Here is a 25,477-nt window from a genome sequence, read left to right on the forward strand (position 1 = left end):
GTCTGTTTTCCTTAGTATCAATAGACTGCTGTGTCAGAGGGATGCCATCAAACTTTAAAGCCTTAAAGAGTTCTTTAAAATGGTGTCTAATTTCACCTTTTTAAAATAGTGCTACACTCATCTGTACAGGGTTATCCATCAGCCTGAACTGAACTTCTAACCACCCAGGTGTGTAAAAGCCTACAATAGTCTGACTGATTCCTAAGGCCAAAGAAGAAACATGATCAGGCTAGTGCCCCATAACAAAAGATGGGTTTAGCTCCAGGATGGCCCATTTATCCATTTCATGTTGTCCACTCAGTGCCTATATATTCCAGTTAATTTTTGAATTTTTTATTTTATTTATTTTTATTTTTAAAGTATTTTTAAAGATTTTATTTGTTTATTCATGAGAGACAGAGAGATCCCTGGGATCACAACTTGAGCCAAAGGTAGATGTTCAGCCACTGAGCCCCCGGGGGTACCCCAATTTTTTATTTTAAAATGATTCTAGACTTACAGAAAAGTTGCAGAAACAGTCCTGAGAGTTCACATATACCCTTTACTGGCAACATGCTAACAACTTGTGTGATCTTGGTTAAAATGATCAAAACCGGGGATCCCTGGGTGGCGCAGCGGTTTGGTGCCTGCCTTTGGCCCAGCGTGCAATCCTGGAGACCCGGGATCGAATCCCACGTCGGGCTCCCGGGGCATGGAGCCTGCTTCTCCCTCTGCCTATGTCTCTGCCTCTCTCTCTCTCACTGTGTGCCTATCATAAATAAAAGAAAAAAAAAGAAAAAAATGATCAAAACCAGGAAATTAACTCATATAATGCTATTAACCAGACTACAGACCTCATTTGAATTTCATCAGGCTTCTACGCTGATGTGCCTTTTCTGTTCTAGTATCCAGTCTTGCTCTCGTATCATAATATTTGTTGTGTCTCTTTGCTCTCTTCCAGTCTGTGATAGTCCTTTAGTATTTTTTTAAGATTTTATTTATTTACTCATGAGAGACACAGAGAGAGAGAGAGAGAGGCAGAGACACTGGCAGAGGGAGAAGCAGGCTCCATGCAGGGAGCCTGACGTGGGACTCGATCCCCGGTCTCCAGGATCATGCCCTGCACTGAAGGTGGCGCCAAACCGCTAAGCCATCTGGGCTGCCCAGTCCTTTAGTATTTGACTTTCATGATCTTGATACTTTTTTAACTTTATATTTTTTAATATTATTTATTTATTTGAGAGGGACAGAGCAGAGCGAGCAAGAACACAAGTAGGGGGAGGGGGCAGAGGGAGAGGGAAAGGGAGAAGCAGGTTCCCTGAGTAGGGAGCCCGAAGTGGGGCTTGATCCCAGGACACTGATCATGACCCAAGCTGAAGGCAGATGACCAACTGACTGAGTCACCCAGGCACCTTTGATGCTTATTTTTTTAAAGATTTTATTTATTTATTTGAAAGAGAGAACATAAGTGGGGGGAGGAGCAAAGGGAGAGGGAGAAGCAGAATCCCCCATAAGCAGGGAGCCCAACTCAGGACTCGATCCCAGGACCCTGGGATCATTACCCAAGCCAAAGGCAGACACACTTAAATGACTGAGACTCCCAGGTGCCCCAATCTTGACACTTTTGATGAGTACTAGCCAATTATTTTATGGAATAGCTCCTAATTACTTCAGAACATTTTAGAGAATTAGAAATTTCATGGTTCAACAAAGTGGCGCCTTCATTTTGCGCCTTGGTCAGGCTCATATGTTTTACCATTCCCCTCCACTTAAGTAGTACCTGTTTGGTTTGGTTTTGCTTATTTATGACCACTCCCTAAATGATTGGAGTCAAATTTATCATCCCTCCTTTGTCAGAATTAGACTTACTCCTCTTCCAGCATCTCTGGAGAGTCAGCTTGTGACGCATTATGAGTAATGAGAGACACTGTTGGGACATATGATGTGAAACTGATTAATGTGTTAATCGTGAGTCCATGTTGTTATCTGGCCTGAGTTAATTATGACAAAGTACTCCGGTGAAGCTGAACAACTGGACACAGTGGTATAGTCAAAAGCCATGAAAACATGATGTGTTTGCTACATGAAAAGTTCTGGAAACATAAACCATCAAAGGGTCAAGCAATGTTAATTCAAGCCAGTCATATCCCAAAGCAATAGAACCTTCAAGTTCAGAGGGATGTTGGGCATGACAGACATCAAAAAACACTCCAGATTCCATTTCATCCTTTGTTTGTAAACTTTTTAAAAGGATTTTATTTATTTATCAGAGAGAGAGTGAGAGAGAGAGAGCACAAGTGAGAGAGCACAAGTAGGCAGAGGCAGAGGGAGAAGCAGACTCCACACTGGGTAGGGAGCCTGATGTGGGGCTTGATCCCAGGGCACTGGGATCCTGATGCTCAACCGGCTGAGTCACCCAGGTGCCCCTCCACCCTGTCCTTTGGTATATCATGTTCCCATCATAAAATACACTATGTATCACAAAATAGAAGGAGCATGCCTATGGAAGAGGCCTGTCTGGATAAATAATCTTGGGCAAATCCTGGGGCACCAGTCAGGAGGGCATGTGACTCTTGGTCTCAAGGTTGGAGTTCAAGTCCCACATTAGGTGTGGAGATAATTCAAAAATAAAATCTTTGTTAGAAAATCTTGGGCAAATCCCTTAATGTCTCTAAAATATTGGCAGTTGGGGTAGGGGAGGAAAGACAAAGGAACATGAAGGAAAAGGCATTGGATACCACAAAGAGCTGCCATGGCACCAAAACAATACTCTTCTGATTAAAGCCCCCCTCTAACACACCCGCAGGAGTTGAAGATCTTGCTGACTACAAATTTTTGCTCCTGTCTTCAGGCTACTTGTCCTTCCTCCTCTGGGTCTCCAGCCCTTTGCATGATTTCTATGACAGCACAGTTTTTTTTTTTTTCAGGGGTGTCTTTCTCTTGACAGTGGAGGCCTCTTGGAAGCAATGGGCCAAGCTTCTGTTGGGACACCCAGTGATTAGTAATTGTTGGTCACGTGATCTAATGAATGATGAATCAATGAAAAACTGGATCTCATTTGACCCTTCCAATGACCCTGAAGCATAAGCAGGACAGGATTTCCATTTTAATGAAGAAAATGAGCTTAAAGGACCTGCCCCAGGTCTCAGAGCTTACGTGATTTCCACAGTGCTAGGACCAGAGGAAATAAGAGAATGACCCGAATTAAATGCCCAGTTTCTCCCATGCCATATGCTAAGCCAAGAGCAGCACACTCAAATAAATGCCTTTAGAGGTAATCAAGTCATTTTAATGTGTGCACAGAGGGTATAAGATAACGCAAGTGGCAGGGACAGTGGCCCAGTGAAGGGCACACATGGTTCAAGATGGCCAAATCATGTCTGCAAATCACATCCACCCCAAGGGACCTGCAGCTCATGGCCTCAGTGGGTGCCTTCACACCCATGATCTCATTGACCCTCATCACAGCCGATGAGGTCTGCATTTTCATCTCTCTTTTACAGCTGAGGTTGCTGGGGTTTAGAGATCTAAGTACCCTGGGCCTCCAGCTGTTGTGTGTTGCAGTCGGGGGATCAAGCCCGGGCCAGTGTCTAGGGAATCTTGTTGCCTGGAGATGCAGAGTATCTGACTCTTGTTCCATTACTGCTGACAAGGGGAGGAAGGTCCAAGAGAGACTCACAAGACTGGGGCTGTGGATGAACGTTAGTGGGTTTTGCCTTTTTGCCCACTCAGCCCCTTTAATTTTCAAAACAGTCAGCAGAAAGATATCTGAAAGACGCTCCACTCCAGTGTTCTTCAAACTACCAGTCAAGTCTCCTTGCTGGGTCATAAAACCAGATTCTGGGGTCACAATGGGCAATCCAAATAATGACAGAAAATGATATAAAGTATCAGAGTCCTGTGGTGCCTGAGTGGCAGTTAGTTAAGTGGCTGGCTCTTGATTTCGGCTCAAGTCATGATCTCAGAGTCATGGGATCGAGCCCCGTGTCAGGCTCAGTGCCCAGTATGGAGCCTGCTTGAGACTCTCTCTCTCGCCTTCTCCCTCTGCCCTTCCCTGCTGCTTGCACTCTTTCTCCTTAAAAAAACAAATAAATAAATCTTTTTTTTAATTTTTATTTATTTATGATAGTCACAGAGAGAGAGAGAGAGAGAGGCAGAGACACAGGCAGAGGGAGAAGCAGGCTCCATGCACCGGGAGCCCGATGTGGGACTCGATCCCAGGTCTCCAGGATCGCGCCCTGGGCTAAAGGCAGGCGCAAAACTGCTGCGCCACCCAGGGATCCCTAAATAAATCTTTTAAAAAATATATCAGAGCTCCTCATCCATAAGTAGTGGTAAGTATTATTTTGTGAAATTTGTAGACATTGTAAAAAAAGTAAATTAAATGTTTTTAAAACTCACTTTGAAAGTTAATACTTCTCCGGTCCAAACCCTTCAGTTCACAGATAAAGAGATAGTGGGAAAGTGACTTATCCAAGGTCATGCAGACAACTAATGGTAGGGTTGGTAACACAGCGCACAGGCCCCAGTGCCCAGTTCATAGCTTGGTTACCTCATCTCTGTGCCTGTGAAGGGCATCATTTGGAAATTCTGGCAATATGTACCAAGTGTCAGTCATTGGTGTATGAAAAAACTGACATGAATAATCAATCTGAGCACGTTTACTTGGTGTTCACACTGTCCAGCCAGCAGAGTCTCTGCACATCCAGCTGTTGTTGCTCACATTGAACGTGGAATTCTGTGCCCCTTATAACATTTTGGAGCTGAAATGATCTTGAGGAAAGGGATGATGGAAGGCCCGGTTTGATAGTGCACAGTGTGGTTGCATGCCCTAAGTGGGCTTCCTTCAGGCCCTTGTCTGGGTTCAGGGATTTGAAGAAGTGACCAGACCATTTGATTTATGGAACAAAGAGAAATGAGTAGGAAAGGTGGTGTGGGCTGGTCTAAGGAAAATACAAGGGGCAGACCTAGAACATGACAGATTGAAGGAAAACTAAGTAAAACTCCCTTCTCTGGGAATTTCTATAGGAACATGAGGACAGAACATTCTGGAAGAAGCAAAATGGGGAAGAAGAAAGAAGACAGGAATAGAATGTGGTTGGTTGAAGAAGAATTCAACTAGGGATCCCTGGGTGGCGCAGCGGTTTGGCGCCTGCCTTTGGCCCAGGGCGCGATCCTGGAGACCCGGGATCGAATCCCACGTCGGGCTCCCGGGGCATGGAGCCTGCTTCTCCCTCTGCCTGTGTCTCTGCCTCTCTCTCTCTCTCTGTGACTATCATAAATAGAAGAAGAATTCAACTAAGTCCCCTCCCCTAGGTCCTTCTCTGAGGGCAGAGGGATCAGGACAGAATTTTCTGGAAAAGAGCCATTTCGCAGAAGCTGTTGTTGAATGGAGGGGGACTAATTATCACACATGATCATGGGCCTCAAGGTGCTAAATAAACAGTGGACCAACTGCTTTTATATGTGGATTTTCTTTGTCTCCTACATCAGAGAGGAGACTGTTTCAGCCCTTTCTAAGTTTTAAGACACATTATGGGATCAACTCCGTTGTGCCATCTGCTCTCCTTCTCTATTCTCTCTCTTTATATTTTAAAATATGAATTCTGGGGGTGCCTGGATGGTTCAGTTAGTTAAAGCATCTGCCTTCAGCTCAGAGTGTGATCCCAGGGTCTTGGGATCGAGTCTCACATCAGGCTCCTCAGAGGAAGTCTGCTTCTCCCTCTGCCTATGTCTCTGTCTCTCTGTGTGTGTCATGAATAAATAAATAAAATATTTTTTAAAAAAGCATCTTCCTTCAGTTTGAGTTATGATTCCAGGGACGGAGTCCTGCTTTGGGCTCTATGCTCAGTGGGGAGCTTGCTTCTCCCTTTGTCCCTCCCCCCACTTAGGCACTGTCACACTCTCTCTTTCTCTCAGATAGATAAATAAAATATTTATAAATAGATGATGATAGATAGATAGATAGATAATAGATAGATGAAGTTCGCTGGCCTAGTGAGAGCAGACCTTGGTCCCAGGCAGCCTGTCACCTCAGCACATTTCTTTTCCCTCCCATCTGGCATCGCCATGTCTCCCACACCAGACATGGAGCAGATGAGGTCTCCTAACATGAGGTGTGATTATTCTGTCCCTTCTCGTGGCCCAGGTACATCTTCCCCTGAGGACCATCCTTCTCTACACCTGCTGGGGATTGATTCCCTTCTCATTCCCCCACTTGTCTCTGCTGGGTCCACAGGACAGGTGGGCTTCCTTAGTCAAAGAGGTGGGGCTCCCAGGTCCCTGGGGAACACATCTCAGCCACACTGCCTTTGGCTGCCTTTCCTGTGGGAACTGGTCCTCTTGACACATCTAGGTCTGTATCAGACCCTGCCACACTCCTGGGAACATGTGTCCTAGTGATCAGAGGCCACTCACATTCTATGTTGCTCTCCAAATGAGATGAGGCTTCTTTAAGACAGATACGCGAGTCCTGCTGCCTTCTGAAGGATACCTCCCTCCTGCGTAGGCTTTCATCTCAGATCTGGTCACAGGAGTGGTCTGATCTGCTCGTCCGCAGGGAGAAATTGCTGCACATTTGACAATGCAAACAAAAGCAGTCATGCGATGTTAAAGACTCAGAAAGACTCCAGTTTCTGTCTCCGTTCACAGAGGCAGCTGAGGGCTTGGCCTTGACCACCAGCAAATGTGTGGCACCTGGAGACAGCCCTGGTGGTATAGATATTCCCAGTCTCCCTCACGCCCCTGGGATTTGGCTCCTCTGGCCTCACTCCAAACACCGAGGGGGCTGTCCAGAGGAGGGTCAGTGTGCTGAACCCAAGAGCTTCAGAGAGCTGGCATGAAAAGATTGTAGTGCGGGTTGACATTGGTTAGGGAGTCTCCACCCTGGGTGACCACACAATGTCAGGTGGTGCTGGGGAAAAGTCTACGACAAAAATAATTCCAGCAGATCAATTGGTAAATGCTTTGAGGCATACCACATGCAGCTCCCAGTCATTCGTAAAGTTGCTTGGCTTTGTTTCCTAGGGCTTCATGGCTGGCGTTAGGTTCTAAGGGCCACCACTAGGAAGGAAAAGCAGATTAACAGGAGGAGATCAAAACAGGTCTGGGGGATCCACAGGGAAGAAAACTTAGACACACATTTAACCAGAAGGACGAGTGGACAGAGTTTGAGGAACAAGTCAGCCAAGACCCTGGCTTGTAGTAAAGGACAGGCTGACAGCAGTAGGCCTCCCAGGAAGGCATCTCCCCGTGTAGCCCTCTACATTAGTCCCACGGGCTGGACCCAAGGTCAGGAGAGCCACGGGCCCTTACTAAATGAACTGTGTGATGCCTGCCAGGTGCTAGCCAAAGGATTACTCACCCTCATAAGATACAAATTCCTTGGGCTCACCAAAACAGGAAGTGAGGGGAAAGGGGTGCAGGACATGGGCAGGGAGGCAACCATGGCAAGCCTTTATACCACCACATGAAGACATTTTTATTGACTTTGCGGAATACTCATTTCTATATTAGCTTATGGTAGGTCTTCACAAGTAGGTAGCCCACTAGTACGAAGGCTGCCCAGAGGGAGATCAGTTGGCCTGGCCCAGGGGCTAGTTGTGGACAGTCACTTAAACATTACCAAACTACTAGACATGGTTGAGGGAATCTCTCCATTTGAGGGGCCCACAGGAGCATCACCTTAACTACTGTGGAAATGGAACACATAGGAGTGCCTGGCTGGCTCAGTCGGGGGAGTGTGCGACTCTTGATCTCATGGTTGTAAGTTCAAATCCCACATTGGGTGTAGAGATTACTTAAAGATAAAATCTTTTTTAAAAAGAAAAGAAATGGAAGATGTAAACCAAAAATACCTCTAAAACCTGAATACCAAAAGGAGAGATTTTTAAAAAAATATTTATTTATTTACTTTAGAGAGACAGAGAGCACATGGAGTGGGGAGACAGAGGGAGAAGGAGAGAGAATCTCAACCAGACTCCCCACTGAGCAGGGAGCCTGATGTGGGGCCTGATCCCACAACTCCCAGTTTATGACCTGAGCTGAAATCAAGAGTCAGACGCCTAACTGACTGAACCACCCAGGAGATTATTTTAAAAATCCCTTTGAAGGATGATAACACAGGAAAGCCTATTCCCTAAGGGTGGATCCAGAGCACACAACAGAAGACCTCACGTGTTAAAGGGTTTGGGGAAGTCTCTGCCATCTTCCTCCTTAAACACCTCAAGAATGCAAACACCACTCAGGAGGGTCCACTGACTGACCTGACTCAGAAGGTGACAGAACCAAGAGACATGGAAGAGGGTGCATGTGACCTCTTAGGACTCACGAGGCATGACCCTGACTGATGACCAAGGAGATGATCCCATGACCAGTGCTATTGTCAAAACCGAAGAAACAAACAAATAAAATCACAGTAATAACACTAAAAATAATAACAAATAAGGAGGGTGGGAGGAAACTTTTAGAGGTGAGAGATATGTTGTAATGGTATAGATTATGGTGGTGGTTTTGTGACAGTAAACTCATCTCCTTTCATCCAGTCGAATACATGAAATATGTCCACACCCTTTTGTAAGTCCATCATACCTCAAAAAGTAGACTGTAAAAATTACTCTGAAACTGGGGAACAACAGAAGATAATGCTTAAAACTGGGCTTTCCAACACAGCAGTTGCTAGGGACAGTGGCTCTTGAACACCTAAAATGTGTCCTTTCTGAATTGAGCCTTGTCACAAGTACAGAATATATATGGTATCTCAAATACTGTGAAACTCTGTTATTAGCAATTTTATTTTCTTTTATTTAAAGACTTTATTTTTGGAGTGCCTGGGTGGCTCAGTAGGTTAAGCATCTGCCTTTGGCTCAGATCATGATCCCGGGGTTCTGGGATTGAGCCCTGCGTCAGGCTCTCTGCTCAGCCAGGAGTCTGCTTCTTCCCCTCCCTCTGCCTGCTGCTCTGCCTGCTTGTGCGCTCTCTCTCTCTCTCTCTCTCTCTCTCATTCTCTGTCAAATAAATAAATAAATAAAATCTTTACAGATTTTATTTTTAAGTAATTTTAATTTTAAGTAATCTCACTTTAATTTTAAGTAAGCCTCACATACACCCAATGTGAGGCTCGAACACACAACCTCAAGATCAAGAGCCATGTGTTCCACCAACTGAGCCAGCCAGGTGCTCCTTATTAGCAATTTCAAATACTGATCATGTGTAGAAATGTTGACTGAAAGTATGTTATTAAAAATAATCATACCTTTTTAATGTGATTGCTAGAAACTTAAAAATTACACATATGGCTTGCATTTACAGCTCACATTATATTTCTCATGGGCAGAGCTGCATCCAAGGGACCACAGATGGAACTCATCACTTCTACTATCTTCTTGGGGCAGCCACACCCCAGGCACACCTCTTTCCAGCTGCTCCCCCCCGGGAGCTATGGCCCTGGCTACTTGGGCTCATCCCACCACTTACTAGGACTTGCACGGATATTGACTGGAGTGGTTTTGAATTTGCAATTCAATTTGGAGAAAATAGCTATGTTAACAATTTTGAGTCTCCCAGTCTCTGAACATGGCATATCTTTCCAATGATTTTGGTCTCATGACTTAATTTCTCTCAGCAATGCCTCTTGGTTTGCATGAGAGTGGTCTTGATTGTCTTTTGTTAAATGTTTTACTAGTTATTTTATGTTTATTAGCACTAATATAAATGTGATTTTTAAAAATTTTGCTTTCCAATTGTTTTCTGCTAGTATATAAGAATGCATTAGGGTCGCCTGGGTGGCTCAGTCAGACAAGTGTCCAACTCTTGATTTCAGCTCAGGTCATGATCTCAAGGTCTTGAGATCGAGCCCCAAGTCGAGCTCTGTGGTGGGCATGGAGCCTGCTTAAGATTTGCTCTCTCTCTCCCTCTGCCTCTCTTCTCCGAGTCCCCACCAGAAAAAGAATACATTAGATTTCTCTCGATTAACCTTACATCCTACGACACTGCTAAATTCATTTATTAGTTCTAGGGGCTGTATCATAGACTCCCTGAAATTTTATACATGAACAATCAGATTATCTGCAAGACAGCTTTACTTGTAAAGGAAAACCCAAACAGCAAAAGCGTTTGGAAAAATAAAAGAAAAGCCATCAAACAAGACATCAGAAAATATACTTCTCAAAGTTTTATAAAAGCACTGGAAAACAAGGGGTATCTCTTACATTCTCATTACATTATTTGAAATCACATGGCTCGAGGGACAAGCTAACTCTTTGCGGTCTCTTTTATAAAGGCACCAATCCCAGTTATGAGGGTTCAGCTCTCGTGCCCTCACCACTTCTCAAAGGCCCAGCCTCCAAATACCATTACCTTGGAGATGGGGATTTCAGCATAAGAACATTCAGACCTAGTTGTTGGCTTTCAGGGAATCCAAGAGTCAACATTGTCTCTAGAGCCCCCTGGCTCAGAAGGAAAGTTTTGGGGGTATACCTTCTACATATTTAATGAAGTGGAAAATCCAGAAGAATCCCGAAGGGCCACATCAGACTTGACTTCTCCTCCTTCTTGGGCACAGGCGTGTGCATCCCAGGCCCCGGCCTGCCTGTGGTATGTTCCTCAGGCCAAGGAGGCAGGAGGCCCGGCGGCGGCTCAGGGAGGACTGGACACAAATTCCTCCTGATTGGTAGACACTTTCTGCCTTCCCAAACTATAAGGCCAAGATCCCCTCCCCAGCTTCGGCAGTCCCCACTCAGTTTTGCCAAGAATTACTAGCCTCCAGCACACAAGACAGTCCAGGGCCAGGCCACCTGGCTCCCTCCTGACCCATCTTTTCCTTCATTCCTGCCATGGCCTAAAGCTGCTGCATCCTTAACCTCTTAAACACTGAGGGTCAGAGGTGTTGACAGACCCCCTTGTTCTGTGTGGCTGCCTCGGCAGGCTTCAGGCAACTCACTCGCCAACTTATGTCTTTGATCAGAGACCACACACGTTCTCCCTTGGTCTCACGGAGGGCCACACAGCAGACACAGATGGGATTTCACGGTTTTCTCACCTCTATGCGGACTCCTGGGACCGCCTATATTTTACCTCAGACAGTAGTAAGCACAGCCAGTATTTCACCGTCTCTTTGCAGCCCCTTGAGGAGTGGAGGGGACCCCACTTTTCATTTAGTCACCATGCCCACCTGAGCCTCTGTCCCTTGAGCGATGCAAGCGGGTGAGAGACCTTCTGGCCACGACACTATCAGGGTCACAGCTGCTCTTCTATTCCCTCCAGTGGCCAGCCTCTCATTAGGTCCTTGTTACCGTGCTGGGTCCCTTGAAGGCAGGGCCACTTTCACGGAGGCCTCCCTAGCTCTGATGATGGTCACTGTCACCCAGAGGGCAGATGTCCAATGCAAATATTGTCAAGAGATGGTGTTGTACTTCGTGTTGCCAGCCTGGGGCTGACTTGCCTTTCCCCTTCCATGCTCAAGAGCCCACAATAGGCCTGGGTCCGCTCTCCCACACGTAACAGAGTTGGTGGTGGTGGTTATTATTGATTTTAAAGATTTATTTATTTATTTATTTGAGGACTGGAGGGGCACTAGTAGAGAGTCTCAAGTGGACTCTGTGCTGAGCGTGGAGCCCAACAGGGGGCTCAATCTCAGCACCCTGAGATCAGGACTTGAGCAGAAACTGAGAGTCGGACCCTTAACCGACTGAGCCACCCGGGCCCCCTATAACACTGTCATTTTCCAGGGACATCCAGGTGGTGGAACGGCCTCATTGTTCTACCACCTGCTGTGCTCTTACATCTGATTCTTAGCCCACCCCCACCCTCCAGGACCCCAGGCCACACAACCATCAGTTTCCCATGTATATTTATTGTCTGAGCAAATTACACGTGTGGCCTACTGGGCTCTTGGGTGTTTGGAAGCCTATCTGCTTGCTATAGACAGGAAATAAGAGCTCAAAGGCTCTCTGCAGAATGAGAGAAATGCTTTGTGGGTAACTTCACTATAAGCCACACTCCTTGATAATCCGTTGGGATGTTTTAATTATCTCTGGTGCTTTCTTGGACTGTCACCTACTGTAAGACAGCCCCCAGAGGTCCACGTGGCAGCACGAGTGGTGTGGCTAGGATACCTCACATGCATGGAGGCCCTGATAAGATCACAAATATTCAAGAACACGAGTGGTTTGCTCAAGACTCGGCCTGTGTCCTTGAGTGTGCTGTCTGGATGGCTCAGTGAAGAGGAAGGTGGCAGATGTGGGGGCGCCCTGCACAGTGTGTTTATGAGGTACTTCTCCCTGCTGCCTTGGCACCGTCGGGCTCCCACGGGAGAGTTGGCTCCTCCTAGCCCCCCCTCTACAAAGGGATCCGTTCCCCCATCCATTTATGTGCCCTGGCAGCTCAGTTGAAAACTCGGTCTTCTTGACCTGTGACCACACACAATTTTTTCCCTTGGAAGAAAAATTGGCAGTGACTCCCTGATGGATGAATGTAAACTCTCTCACCTTCCAGAGACTTCCACCTTTTCCATGCATCCCTGCTTGGATCTTTGTGTCAGATGGAAAAGAACAAGATCTGCTCGGTCACATGAACGGGTAAGTGACTGATGAGGGGTTAAAGTGGGAAATCTATCAAAGGGAAGAGAACAAAAAGAGCAGCCACCAGATGTGACAAATGCACACAGCCATGTATTCCAGCCGTGTCCCGTGTGCCTGTGACACAATACTCCTTCCCTTCCCTCTCCAGATGGAGCTGCGTTCAGGAAGATTTCCTTTTGGATGATAGTCATGGGTCTTCTTTGAAGCACTGGCCTTGCTGGCCCCAGAGTCTCCTTCAGGGTCCGGGCACCTCATTCGAACTGTCCAGGGCAGAGGCCAAGTCCTCTGAAGGTTCTTGACATGACCAGACCAGGCCACAGTGGCCGTGTCCTCCTCTTGACTTCCGCCCACTGAAGGGCAGTTTATATAGTTCTCTAGGTTTTCTGGGGGCTGGGGGGGCTGGCCAGTGTACTGTGAATTGACATGGTGTGGCCTCCCTTAGCATGGGAGGCTTGCCTTCTCAGTACCCACAGAAACATCAGTCCTGTCAGCCAGGTTCTCCCCACACTCTTTTCCTGACTGATGGCTCTAGAAGATTGTCCCAGCTTCTTAAAATACCCAAGCTTCTTATTTCAAAGAGGTGGAGCTCCTTGGGGCACCCGTGTGGTTCAATTAGGTGAGCATCTGACTTGGGCTCAGGTCATGGTCCCGGGGTCCTGGGATCAAGCCCCACGTCAGGCTCCCTGCTGAGCGGGGAGCCTGCTTCTCCTCCCTCTGCCCTTCCCCCTCACTCATGCTGTCTCTCTCTCTCTAAGTAAATAAATTCAAAAAAATAAAAATAAAAAGAGGTGGAGCTCCTTGATCAATGCTTGCAAATTCTCCAATTTCCAATGACATCCATCCCTTCTACACATCCATCTCAGTTCAGTTTCAAGCTTCCACAAAGCAAGGCCCTGATCTGTTCACTCGGTGAACATGACAGCTGTGAGCTGGAGCTGGCTTATGCTGGCTCGTGAGAAATTATTGTGTGCAGCTTTCTCCAACTCCGCTTTTAGAGATGTCACATGCTACCTTCGAATTAGCCATGGTGGGATTCTTAGCAGCTTCAAAATTAGCACATGTTATGAACTGGGGCACGCCCTTTCCTCTCTCCAGCTTGTTAAAATACTTACCTGTACACCACTGAGTATAAATGAATGATTGAGTTTAAATGTGGGAAAGTTATAAAAGGCACAGGATAGAAAATACAGCCAATGGTATTATAAGAGCATTGTATGGTGACAGATGGGAGCTGCGCTTGTGAGCAGGGCATAACGGGTAGACTTGTCAAATCACTATGTTGTATGCCTGAAACTAATGTAACATTGTCAACGATACTTCAATTAAAGAAAAACTATAAATAAAAGAAATATGAGGAACCTCAGAAAGTGGGGCGGGGGACACAAAGCAATCAGGAAATATGATTATGTCCCAGAACCCCAAGAGTCTCACAGAAGTGGTTCAACCTGGCCCAGCTCTTGAACAATTTCCTGTGTTCCCTGGGCCAATTTTGGGTCCTGAGGGTTGCCTCTGCAGTAGTGATCAAAAGCCTCCTGTCCCATGGGCGCCTGGGTGGCTCAGTCGGTTAGGCATCCAACTCCTGATCTCAGCTCAAGAAAGTTGTGAGTTCAAGCCTCGCATTGGGCACCACAGAGCCTACTTAAGAAAAATAAATTAATTGATTAATAAATTAAAAATAAATCTAAAAAAACCCCTCCTGTTTGAAGCCCCGGTCCACTGGGTCTAGGCCCTGTTTAAATGACCGGTAACAAATTCCCCTCCAGCAATCCTGGGGCATAGCTATGAGTTGGGAGTTTCTTCTCTTATAAAAAAAAAAAAAAAAAAAGGAAGCAAACCATGCCTCAGAGGCCATGACTCAGTTTCTCCCCGCATTTTACTTTAGATTCTCCACTTGACCAAAGAAGTTCACGATTCAAGCTGTATGGGCAGAGCCGACAGGTCCCTGACATTCTGGCACCGGACTTCGGGAAGTCACCCATGATTGCGCAGAAGGAGTAAAATTCATGAGATTTTTCATGCACCTGCTACCCTGATCTCGGGGCCTGAAGCCGTAGCAGGTGGGGTCCCCTCACTGCTACCAGCCTCGGATTCTAGTCCTGTCCCCTCTCTGACTTCAAGGTCTCACGCCCCCCAGACCTTTATGATTGACAGACCCTAGGCGACACTCTGCCCGCGCCTCGGAAACAGGCCGGCTCTTAAATCAAAGAGGGGGGACTCATTCACTGTGGCCGAATCTGCTGGCGCTTCGCTCTCATTGTTCCTTTTTCCAAGTCCCACCTTTGAGGCTGTCTCTGAGCCTCCCCCGAAGTCGGCCGCAGACCCGCCCGCACCTTCCCACTTGCTCCCCGGTGAGCTCACTGTTCGGAAGGCCTGGCCCCGAGTGGCCCCGCGAGGAGGGGGAGACCTGCCCTCCCGCAGAACCACGGGTTCGACTGCTGGGGGGCTGGGAAGTAAGGCTCCTTCTGTTCAAGCCCTTGCCGTCATATTAAGAACTATTTTTAGGAGCTCACTTTTGTTCCATTTCGTGCCTGACCATAAATGCGTCAGGTATGCTTCTCAGGCCTCCGGCCCTGCTCTTGAGAGCGTTGAAAGAAATGTCACCCTCCTGGATCCCTGGTGAGAAGTTCTGTTGTTGGAAAGATGTTCACTGCCCAGGATCATTTAGCCCTTTCCGGCAAGGGCAACCCCTCCTTTTGCCATAGGCGGGCTGGCTCAGGAACTGGGCTGGAACTTCATACAGAGGGAGCTCCTTCCTTATTGTCTTACTGGCAGATGTTCTGAAGTTCTGATCCTTTTTTAAGGTTTTATTCATTTGTTTGAGAGAGAGAGAGAGAGCATGCACAAGCAGGGGAAGAGGCAAAGGGAGAAGCAGGCTCCCCGCTGAGCAGGAGTCCAAGGTGGGCCTCGATCCCAGGACCCCAGGATCATGACCTGAGCCAAAGGCAGATGCTTAATCGACTGAGCCACCCAGGTGCCCTTGAAGTTGTGATCTTTGGCCACAAAGCCCTCTTCAGTCCTGGCGTCATCAAAGGAGTGATAGTTGAGGAACAACTGGGCACATTTAAATATCTAGTGGACATTTAAATGGATGTTGACTTAGGCATTATAAATTTTGTCAGGCAGGATAATGGTATTCATATAAAGAAGAGACATTTCTTTAGCTTTAAATATATGTTCTGAAGCACTTAGGGGAGAAACATCAAAAAGTCCATATTTACTTTAAAATATTCTACCTTTTGAAAAATTATATGAAGCAAATATGACAAAATATTTATGATTGTTACACATAAGTAATGGGTACGCAGGTGCTCGTTATACTATTTTCTCTACATGCCAGTCTGTTTGATGATTTTCTTTTTTTTAATATTTAGTTTTTGTATTTTTATTTATTTATGATAGTCACACAGAGAGTGAGAGAGAGAGAGAGAGAGAGAGAGAGAGAGAGAGGCAGAGACACAGGCAGAGGGAGAAGCAGGCTCCATGCACCGGGAGCCCGATGTGGGACTCCATCCCGGGTCTCCAGGATCACGCCCTGGGCCAAAGGCAGGCGCTAAACCACTGCGCCACCCAGGGATCCCGATGATTTTCCTATTAATAATGAAATGTAGGAGTGCCTGGCTGGCTCAGTTGGTGGAGCACATGGCTCTTGATCTCAGGGTGGTGGGTTTGAGCCCCACATTGGGTGTTGCTTATTTTGAAAAAATGAAATCTGGTGCACCTGGGTGGCTCAGTGGGTTAAGCATCTGCCTTTGGCTCAGGTCATGATTCTGGGGTTCTGGGATCCAGCCCCACATTGGGCTCTCTGCTCAGTGGGGAGTCTGCTTCTCTCTCTGCCTCTCCTCTCCACCTGTGTTTTTTCTCTCTCTCTCAAATAAGTAAATAATGTGTTCTAAAAAAGGAAAATAAAAAAATAAAATCTTAAAAAAAGTGAAATGTAAGATGAAAAGTCTTCATTTCCTGTAAACAGCTCTCAAGTTGAAGATTTCCTTATACAACTGGGTTTGAAAAAAAATACAAGGCCTAGCTTCTGTCTCTGGTCATCTTGGTTTTGTGCCTCATCTTAGTGTACAAGGTGGAGCAGTTTGTCAAAATAGGGGGGTAGTCCCACCATCTCAAGTTTCCCTTTCCTGCCTCCCTCTGGTGATTCTGACAACATTCCCAAGCTCATTCAGTCCCACCTGGAATGGATGAGGGCTCATGTGGTCCTGAACATGTAGCATGAGAAAGAAGGCAGCTTATGGGCGTACTCCCTGGTGGTGTGTGTGCATGCTGCCGGGTTGGTTTTTTTTTTTTTTTTGGCCTCCTCATTTACTTCAGATACCCACAGACCCAATCAATCCCTGGCTGTGACTCCCCCTACCCTCTGCACAGGGTCAGTTTTACCCATCACCGTACCACTGGCATGGCCATGGCCTCAGGAACCTGTCTGTCCTCAATCACTTGTCCCAAACATTTCATTCTGGATCTCAAACCAGTGGAAGCCTCTCTGTGCCCACATCTGGCAGCCTTCCAAAGGCACCCACGGGTCCCTTGCAATGCTCTCTATTCCTCTAGCAGGATAGTATCTGATGATCTCATTTACATGAGGGTGTCAGAGACCAAGGGGGAACGTAGGGAAGGTCGTCTAGCGTGAGGACAGGAGAGAGGCACCAAGTATGATAAGGTCGCAGACGTGCCAGTGTTTATTAGCGCTCACAGCCAATAGGGCACCTGCTCTTGCCCCTGGGAGCTGCGCCCGTTGTGCTAACTTGCCCAATGGACTCAGCCCCGGGACCAGGGATTATGTCCCCAGTGGTGGCCTTGGTCACACTATACCCCTGCTGCTTCTTTCCACCCTTGGAGCAGGAAGTGTCCGAGGCGGGGACAGTCCGAAAGGGCCGGGTGCCCTACTGCCACGTGTGCTGGATGGAGCCTCGCTCCCAAGACTTGCTCCGGCAACTCCGTCATACATTTCCTGGGTTTAATAAAGGGCTTGAGGGCTCCCTTGTTTAAAAGAAAAGGGGGGTCCAGAACAAACACCCGGCAATGCCAGCCTGGAATCGGGGGTCGTCGCTTCGCCTTTGCATCGCTGCCGGGCTCGGGTGCTGACAGCCAAGGTGACGTGCGCGGCCGCGTGGCCCAGGCCACGGCCTCCGGAGCGCGGGGGCGGGGTGGGGGGACCAGGCACGGGGACTAGTACGGGGACTGGTGCGGGGAGGTGGCCGCCGGGAGGGCCCCTCGGTCCCGAGCGGGGATCGGCTCTTCTGACGAACTCGGGGAGCTCTTTAGAAACCCTTGACCCCCCGATCGGCAAATACACGCGTTGTTCTTCGCACCTCAGCCCGGTCGCCGTGTGGCTTGGCCCTGCTGTCTGTGCCCACCGGGATTTGGGGGCCGGCTTGGCTCACAGTAGTTTCCATGTCCCTTTGTAGGGACCGAGTTCTGACCTGCGTCTCAGCTCGGAGGCCCTTGCGTGGTAAGGCCCCGGGAAGCGTGGGATCTAAACCTGGCCTGTTACTGCGCCTCCCGAGGCCTTTGACACTGACCACGGAGGGGAGGGAGGTATTCCCCCCCTCCCCCGCCCCGCCGTGGGAGCTGCGGTGTCAAAGAAGCCGTCTGCAGAAGGAGGTGGTGAGGCCGATCCTGGGGCGACGGGCAGCTGGGACGCGGAATCACAGGCGGGGAGCAGCCCAGCAGGAGGGCTTCCCCTTGCTCTCCTCGTCCGGCGGCAGCCCTGCCCTGGCTCTGCTTCTCCGATGCGCCCCACTATGGGTCTAGGACTTTGTCCTTTCTAAGCCAAGCGGGCCAGAGTTCGGTTCCTTTGGCTTGCATTCAGGCCCCTGTTCCATTCCCGATTTATGAACGGCTACCACGACTACCGTTTTGTTGGGAGTTCTTTAGTCCTCCGCGATAGTGCTAGGAGGGCCTTCCCCGTGGAGCGCAGGCGGGCCAGTGAGCAGCCCTTGCAACCCCTCCTGATCGGGTCCCACATTGCTACGTTGCATTTATGTCATAACCACATGCACACACACATACATGCATGAGTATTGTTTTGCGAATTTTTCTTTTGATTACCATGTGTGTGCACACAGTAGTCAAATACGGATATGCATATCAGTCAAAAGAAATAGCCCCAAAACCCTTGCAATTATGACATACGGTTCACTCCATTTTTTATTGCATTTCTGTGACAACTGTTGCTAAAATTGATTTTAGAACTAATATGGCAGCTCTCAAACGTTTCTGTCTCAGGACTCCTCCTTGTACACTGTTAAGATTTTTTGAGGACGCCAAAGAGGCTTTGTTTCTGTGCGTTCTATCTATTGATACTTACTGTATTAGAAATGAAGAATGAGGGTTTTTTTTTAACACTAGAACACACAAACTCATCCCCCATCCCCTGTGGCCTAGCAATGGCATCATCACCTGTCCTTGACCCTCTGGAAACTCAGTGTCCACTCGGGAGAGAACGAGAGTGGAATGGGGGAACGATGTGTCAGGATTCTGTTGACCACAGTTTTGACCTTGTGAGCTCTCTGAGAGGGTTTCAGGGACACCAGAGGCCTAGACCACACCTTGAGAACTTCTGCACTAATTGGGTGTGACCCGGACTTTGAAAAATCCGCATCTAGAAAAAGCTCATTATGGACAAATTGAACCAAGTAAATCCAATTAGCTACATTTCACTCTCCGTGTTCCCCTCTTGTTCTTCCGGAGTGAGGAGGGTATTATGGTTAATTCCCCAACAACAATTTCACATCAGATCATTAATCTAAGCCAATCCATGCATGGCATATCAACTGGTCCAGGGGCAGTTATATGTCTCGAGCTGGCTCCCTCCAACTCAAGGATTTAAATTCCACAGTCGAGGGAGATTTCCTCTCGCCCTGGATGTGAACAGAAACACTACCGGCAAAACGGAGAGAGGGAGGCAGAGACACAGGCAGAGGGAGAAGCAGGCTCCATGCAGGGAGCCCGATGTAGGACTCGATCCCAGGACTCCAGGATCATGCCCTGGGCCAAAGGCGGCACTAAACCGCTGAGGCACCGGGTTGTCCAGAACACTAGATTTAAATAGAGAATGAAATATTCACTTTGAGTTCTGAATCATACAAATTACTTAGACTCACTGATTAAGTATTTTCAATGTCCAGATCACTATTAATTATGCAAACACCTGATTTGACATTGATGTTTCAGTATTTTTAAACTTTCAAAAGCCCAAAACATCGCCTAGTAGTTATACTTCACTTAACAGAGGGGTTTAGTGAGGCACCTGGGTGGCTCAGTTGGTTAAGTGTCTGCCTTCGGCTCAGGTCATGATCCCGGTCCTGGGATCCATGGAGCCCTGCATCAGGCTCCCTGATCAGTAGGGAACCTGCTTCTCCTTCTCTCTCTGCCACTCCCCCTGCTTGTGCGCTCTCTCTCTCAAATAAATAAAATCTTAAAAACAAAAATAGAGGGGTTAAGAAAATCTTATTCTAAATATTGCATTGATACATTTTGTATCAGAAATTCACGCATTGCTATATCAACATATTTTGTGTCAAAATGTGTATTAGTTTATATCAAAAAACATATGGTGCATAAATTTTTTAAATAAGTGATTTATCTTGGGCTGGGTTTTTAAAGATTTTATTCTTTTAGGTAATCTCTACAGCCAACATGGAGCTTGAACTCACAATCCCAAGATCGAGTCACATGCTCTAGGGACTGAGCCAGTAGGGTGTCCCTATTTACTCTGATTTTAAATGATAATTGTGCAAAAAACAATATCCTCATATTTAGCTGTAGTTATCCTGACATGGGGGAGATAAATAGGTATTTCTCTTCCTTCCTGTATTTTCCAATTTGTCTATATTTTGCATGTTATAATTACCAAAAGACTTTTTAAATAGGGCATTATTTGACCAATTTAAAATTCCCTTAATCCTCGTGAACTTGCTTCGCATTTATTTTCCTCCTTGCCTAGCCAAAGAGATATCTGATGTGGAAGGAGCTAAACCTGAGGTTTGGCAGTCTGAAAATGAAAAACAAAAGAAAGGCACAAGAGCCACGAATGAAATTAGAGGCAGTGCCAACTTTCCACCCAGGAAAGTCTGCTCATGTTTTGGGGGGGTGGGGTGTGGGGAACACAAAAGCCTTTGAAATGGGGGTGGGGAGAAAAGGTCACATGGGCGAAGTAATTAAATAAAACACCACTTAACTGCCCTGTGGAGCACCCTCTCAGGGTGAAGGAATTATTTTAGCAACCTGTGAAGAAACATTACATACCTATATATTTTCCCAAGTCCCTACAGTAATATTAGGCAGGAAATAGTTTCAGGTCATAATTTTACTTTTCAGAGCAAAACCTGATTATCAGATGAATTTTTTTTTAATTCTAGAAACAGGCAAAGTCGATTTTTTAATTCATCTTTCCCACCCTACCAGTGTCGACCAAGAAGGAAAATTATGAACCTTATGAGGTTTAATAGCATTTTAGAACTCCTTTTGCAAGGAGATCAAGAACCGGAGAAAGCCCTTGTGAGACGCCTGGGTGGCTCAGTGATTGAGCGTCTGCCTTGGCTCAGGTCGTGATCTAGGGATCCTGGGATCGAGTCTCGCATTGGGCTCCCCATGGGGAGCCTGCCTCTGCCTCTGTGTGTCTCTCATGAATTAAATAAATAAAATCTTTTAAGAAAAAGAACCTGAGAAAGGCAAGGGTGAGAAATGTTTATAAAGCCAAGCAATGACTGGCAGATGTTTTTCATAAAGACAAATAGTTAATTCATTGTGAAGGAAAATGTGTAATCATTTACCAGCTGTTGGAACTGTTTAATACTATCAGCATGTGACATTAATTGCTACTCCAAGTAACATATGGCATGGATGCAGAAAAGGTAAGCTGTCAGACAGAACTGTGTGCGCTTTGCATTGTTCCCAGCGCCGAACTGCCAATAGGTCCCTGACCCTCTGCCCTTCCTTGACCTCTTTGTGTTTGTAGGTGATCGCGGGGCCGACTTCCGGCCAGGCTAGTGCGGGTAGAAGTGACCTACGCCTCTTTCACGCCTGACCCCTACCGCCCCCACACCTGCCAGGCTCCAGGCTCCATTCTGCTTCTGACCAACAGGAGAGGCATTAGAGGCGACAAGACGCAAAGAACCACTGCTGTTTCGAGGCGAGCCAGCTGACCAGGAACGCCCGCTCTGGGCCCCGTGAACCTGTCCTGTACACGTCCCCGTTGTTAGGCACGTGTTAACCACGTGCAAATGGCTGAATGGGCTCTGCCCAGGAGCACAGACCTAAAGTCACTTGACCAGCGCGGCTTGGAGGTAAGGCTGATCTTGATGAAGGGGGTCCTTCAAATTTGTACCAGGCTTCACCCAACACTCAAATTACCACTGGTGGAAGAATTGCTTTCTTCGTTATGTTTAACTCGAGACAGAGGTGGTGACATCTGCACTGCTAATTCCTCACTGGTGAAGAAATCTGGTGACGCTCTAGTTGCTTGGGAATAACTCAGAATTTTTGGTTCAGACTTTAATCTGGTCATTTGCAGATAAAGTAAGAAGGATCATGCATACAACCCTAATAAAACCCTCAATCTTTTCCCCCAAACATTATTCCTTTATAATCCTAGGTCAAGAACCAATCTCTTTGGTCATTTTACACAATATCTTCTCATAATCTTTCCCACCCTACCAGTGTCGACCAAGAAGGAAAATTATGAACCTTATGAGGTTTAATAGCATTTTAGAACTCCTTTTGCAAGGAGATCAAGAACCGGAGAAAGCCCTTGTGAGACGCCTGGGTGGCTCAGTGATTGAGCATCTGCCTTGGCTCAGACGCTGATGAGTCTTGAAGATTAGGGAAACTGACCTCAGAAATTTATTTATTTTTTTAAAGATATTATTTATTAGAGACAGAGAAAGAACAAAAGCAGGGGGAGGGACAGAGGGAGAGGGAGAAGCAGTCTCCCCACTGAGCAGGGAGGCTGACACGGGGCTGGATCCCAGGACCCGGAGATCATGACCTGAGCTGAAGGCACACACCCAACTGACTAAGCCACCCAGTCACCCCTGACTTCAGAAGTTTAACTACTCTGGGGCACCTGGGTGGTTCAGTGGGTTAAGCATTTGCCTTCAGCTCGGGTCATGATCCCAGGGGCCTAGATCAAACCCCACTCAGGCTCCCCGCTCAGCAAGGAGTCTACTTCTCTCTCTCTCTCCCTCTGCTCACCCATCCCCCACCACCCCTTGGCTCCTTCTCTCTCACTCTGTCTTGCTCTGTCAAATAAATAAAATCTTTAAAAGAAAACCTAACTGCTCTTACAGTTTAGACATGTCTGGCTGTTCTGTGGGGATGAAGAAGGGCCGATCAGCATCTTTGATGAATTAATTCTGCAAATATAACCACTGAGTTTTGACCAATGAGGTTGGAGCCAACTTATTTTTTTCCTTGAATAAAAGTCAGTAATATTAATCCAAACTGTTCAGTGCTCTCAGTTCCCATCACTTGAATCTTGCCATCCCTTCCCCAACCAAATAAAAAAAAAAATAGATGAAAGTCAAATCAGACAATAATGGGATGCCTCAGACCAAAATGACATTAAATGTTTTTTATTGAACAAAAAGAGATAAAACATGGAAGTTGAAATCACTGAGCAAAAGCAGCTCACCAGGTGAAGCTGCTATACTTTGTGCTAGATAACCTTATGAATTGAGAGTATACAGAACACATATAATATGTAAGTTACCTCAACAGCAAAGGAGAAGGTGTAGATTACAGTTTTGGAAGGAAAAATTTGGTCAAATGACAAATTTAGTTGCTCAAAATTTCTAGCCCTTATCCACCTAAATTCAGTATGATTCTCCACGTGCGCATTTAGTATGTGCATACTGAATTCCCATTCTAACAGAAGCTGCTTTTTTGGTAGAAATTTAAAAAGATTTTTCACTTTTATCTGATGTGCCATTCAATTTTTAAAATTTTGTATTTGATATATGTATGTGTGTTTATTTATACACTCTTTAGAAACCCCAAACCGTTGTGTATAAGTAGAGGGGTCATGCTGTTTTTTTAACTAATATTGGTGAATTTCAGTTATTTCTCCTGTGTGTCTAAGAAACTTCCTATGTTTTCAATGCACCCACACAGACAGGTGGGTTGACAGATATGTCAAAAATACTTTATGAAAAGAGGGAGGTAGCTCATGCGAGTTGGCAACCTTTTGTCTATTGTTTCCTGTTGGAGCAAGCTGCCTCCCTTTGACATCTCACAGTCAAAGATGAAAGGAAAACTTTTTACTTTGAAGCCTAGTTAGCACAGTCGTACATTTACTATAATCCACCTTTGCATTGGTTTATTGGGCTTTCTAATGTAAGATGACAAATACCATACACCCAATACACAGCATCAAAAAAGTACTGAAGAAACATTTTATAGACACTATCTTGATGTTAAACATCAGCTTCAATGGGATACATTTCCAGAATGGTTTTGTTACCACTTTATAAACACTCTAAGCCAAACAAACAGCACAATAACATCAATGTTGTCTTTTTTTCCCCAATATCTGAATCAATTACTGGAGGCTAATCCTAACATACACTACTAAAGGGGGGGCAAAAGAAGAGAATTCATGACACACTGCAAAGATAGGACTACAGCATCTTAGTTGGAGGGATGATCTTAAGGTGCAGAAAGAGGGGATTCTCTAGAAGGTGATGGTGTGGTTTCTTCGGGTGGAAAAACCGTGAGCGTACAAGCTCGGATGCCACCAAGGGACTCAGGCAGATCGAAAACCTTATGCCACTCATCTTTATCTGGGTCATATTTCTGCACTATCTCCACCATACAGCGATTATTCCAGGAGTATCCCCCAACCACATAGATTTTGTTTTCAAAGACGGCAACCCCAACATCACTCTGCCCCCTTAACATGGCAGCAATTGGGGTCCACTGGTCAAGAATAGGTGAGTAGTATTCACAGCTCAGGACATCATCATAATCACTTGTTCCTCGGAAGTGATTACCACCAATGACATAGAGCCTCTCTCCCACCGTACACATGCAGTGCAGACCTCTGACGGTGGTCATCGGTGCCTTCTGGATCCATTTGTCAGTATCAGGGTCAAAGCACATCAGCTCCTTTTGGAAAGTGTCATGAGTGATTCCTCCTAAAGAATGACAATAGGCATGAGGGAAACAGACTATAATAAAAATGCAAAAGTATTATTTACTTTCAGCTGTGGTCCTATCCTATTCTTGATTGGGGAGGTCATTTATGAAATATATGTTAGCTATGCCAAAGCGCCTCTAGAACAATTTCATGTCATTTTTTTTCCAGAGGATTTGGAGCTTTCATTATAATGGCATGGCATCTACACACATAAAATAGGTAGAGGGTGTAAATCATTGATTAGTAGAGCATATGATTTCCTGGGTGGCTCTTTCAATATAAGACATCCTGTAGTTGCTCATAAATTTAACACCCCAAACCTGTCAATCACACACTCCAGGCCTTTCACTGATCCGTCTTGATTACAGATTTCATAAGGCAGCAGCATTCGGAGACTCAGACCACAAGTGTCACCTTAATGCCTCTCTATTCTCTAATAATGTAACGGCTGGCCTGGCACTGGCAGGCTCTCAGAAGGGGGGGAAAAGTGTCAAAAGTAGATGATGTCAGGGCCAAATGAGAAGAAGCTGCCTGACAAAGCAAAATGTCAATACCAGAGGTACCACATTAGAATGAGACTGCTTTCTAAATGGGACATAAGGATGCTTTCAACACCAACAGTTTGAGAATGAAAGTTGCTATTAGGACAAACTGTAGCCATTTTAGAATCTGTTATCAGAAAAATATACGTGCATGTAGCCACATATAAGTAATCAGCACAGAATTATTCTTGCAAGGACACACAGTAGAATCCCCTGATAATGCTGAGGAAAAGGGA

General features: G+C 46.3%; 1 protein-coding gene across 18 annotated transcripts in view; it reads right to left on the reverse strand.

Annotated features, from left to right (window-relative positions):
- Nucleotides 1-23,600: 23,600 nt before the first annotated feature.
- The window catches only part of KLHL13 (kelch like family member 13), a 209,917-nt gene continuing 208,040 nt past the window's right edge, over nt 23,601-25,477 (reverse strand). For 12 of the 18 annotated variants that reach the window (XM_038588139.1, XM_038588131.1, XM_038588134.1 and 9 more), the window contains one exon: nt 24,210-24,697. In XM_038588139.1, coding sequence (XP_038444067.1) covers nt 24,210-24,697 — 488 coding nt within the window. Of the gene's footprint in view, nt 24,698-25,477 lie in introns of all 18 variants that reach the window. The other 6 variants (XM_038588147.1, XM_038588146.1, XM_038588136.1 and 3 more) reach the window with 1 other exon arrangement.

Source organism: Canis lupus, chromosome X (genome assembly GCF_011100685.1).
Source record: "Canis lupus familiaris isolate Mischka breed German Shepherd chromosome X, alternate assembly UU_Cfam_GSD_1.0, whole genome shotgun sequence".
In the NCBI taxonomy this organism is placed as follows: Eukaryota; Metazoa; Chordata; class Mammalia; order Carnivora; family Canidae; genus Canis; species Canis lupus.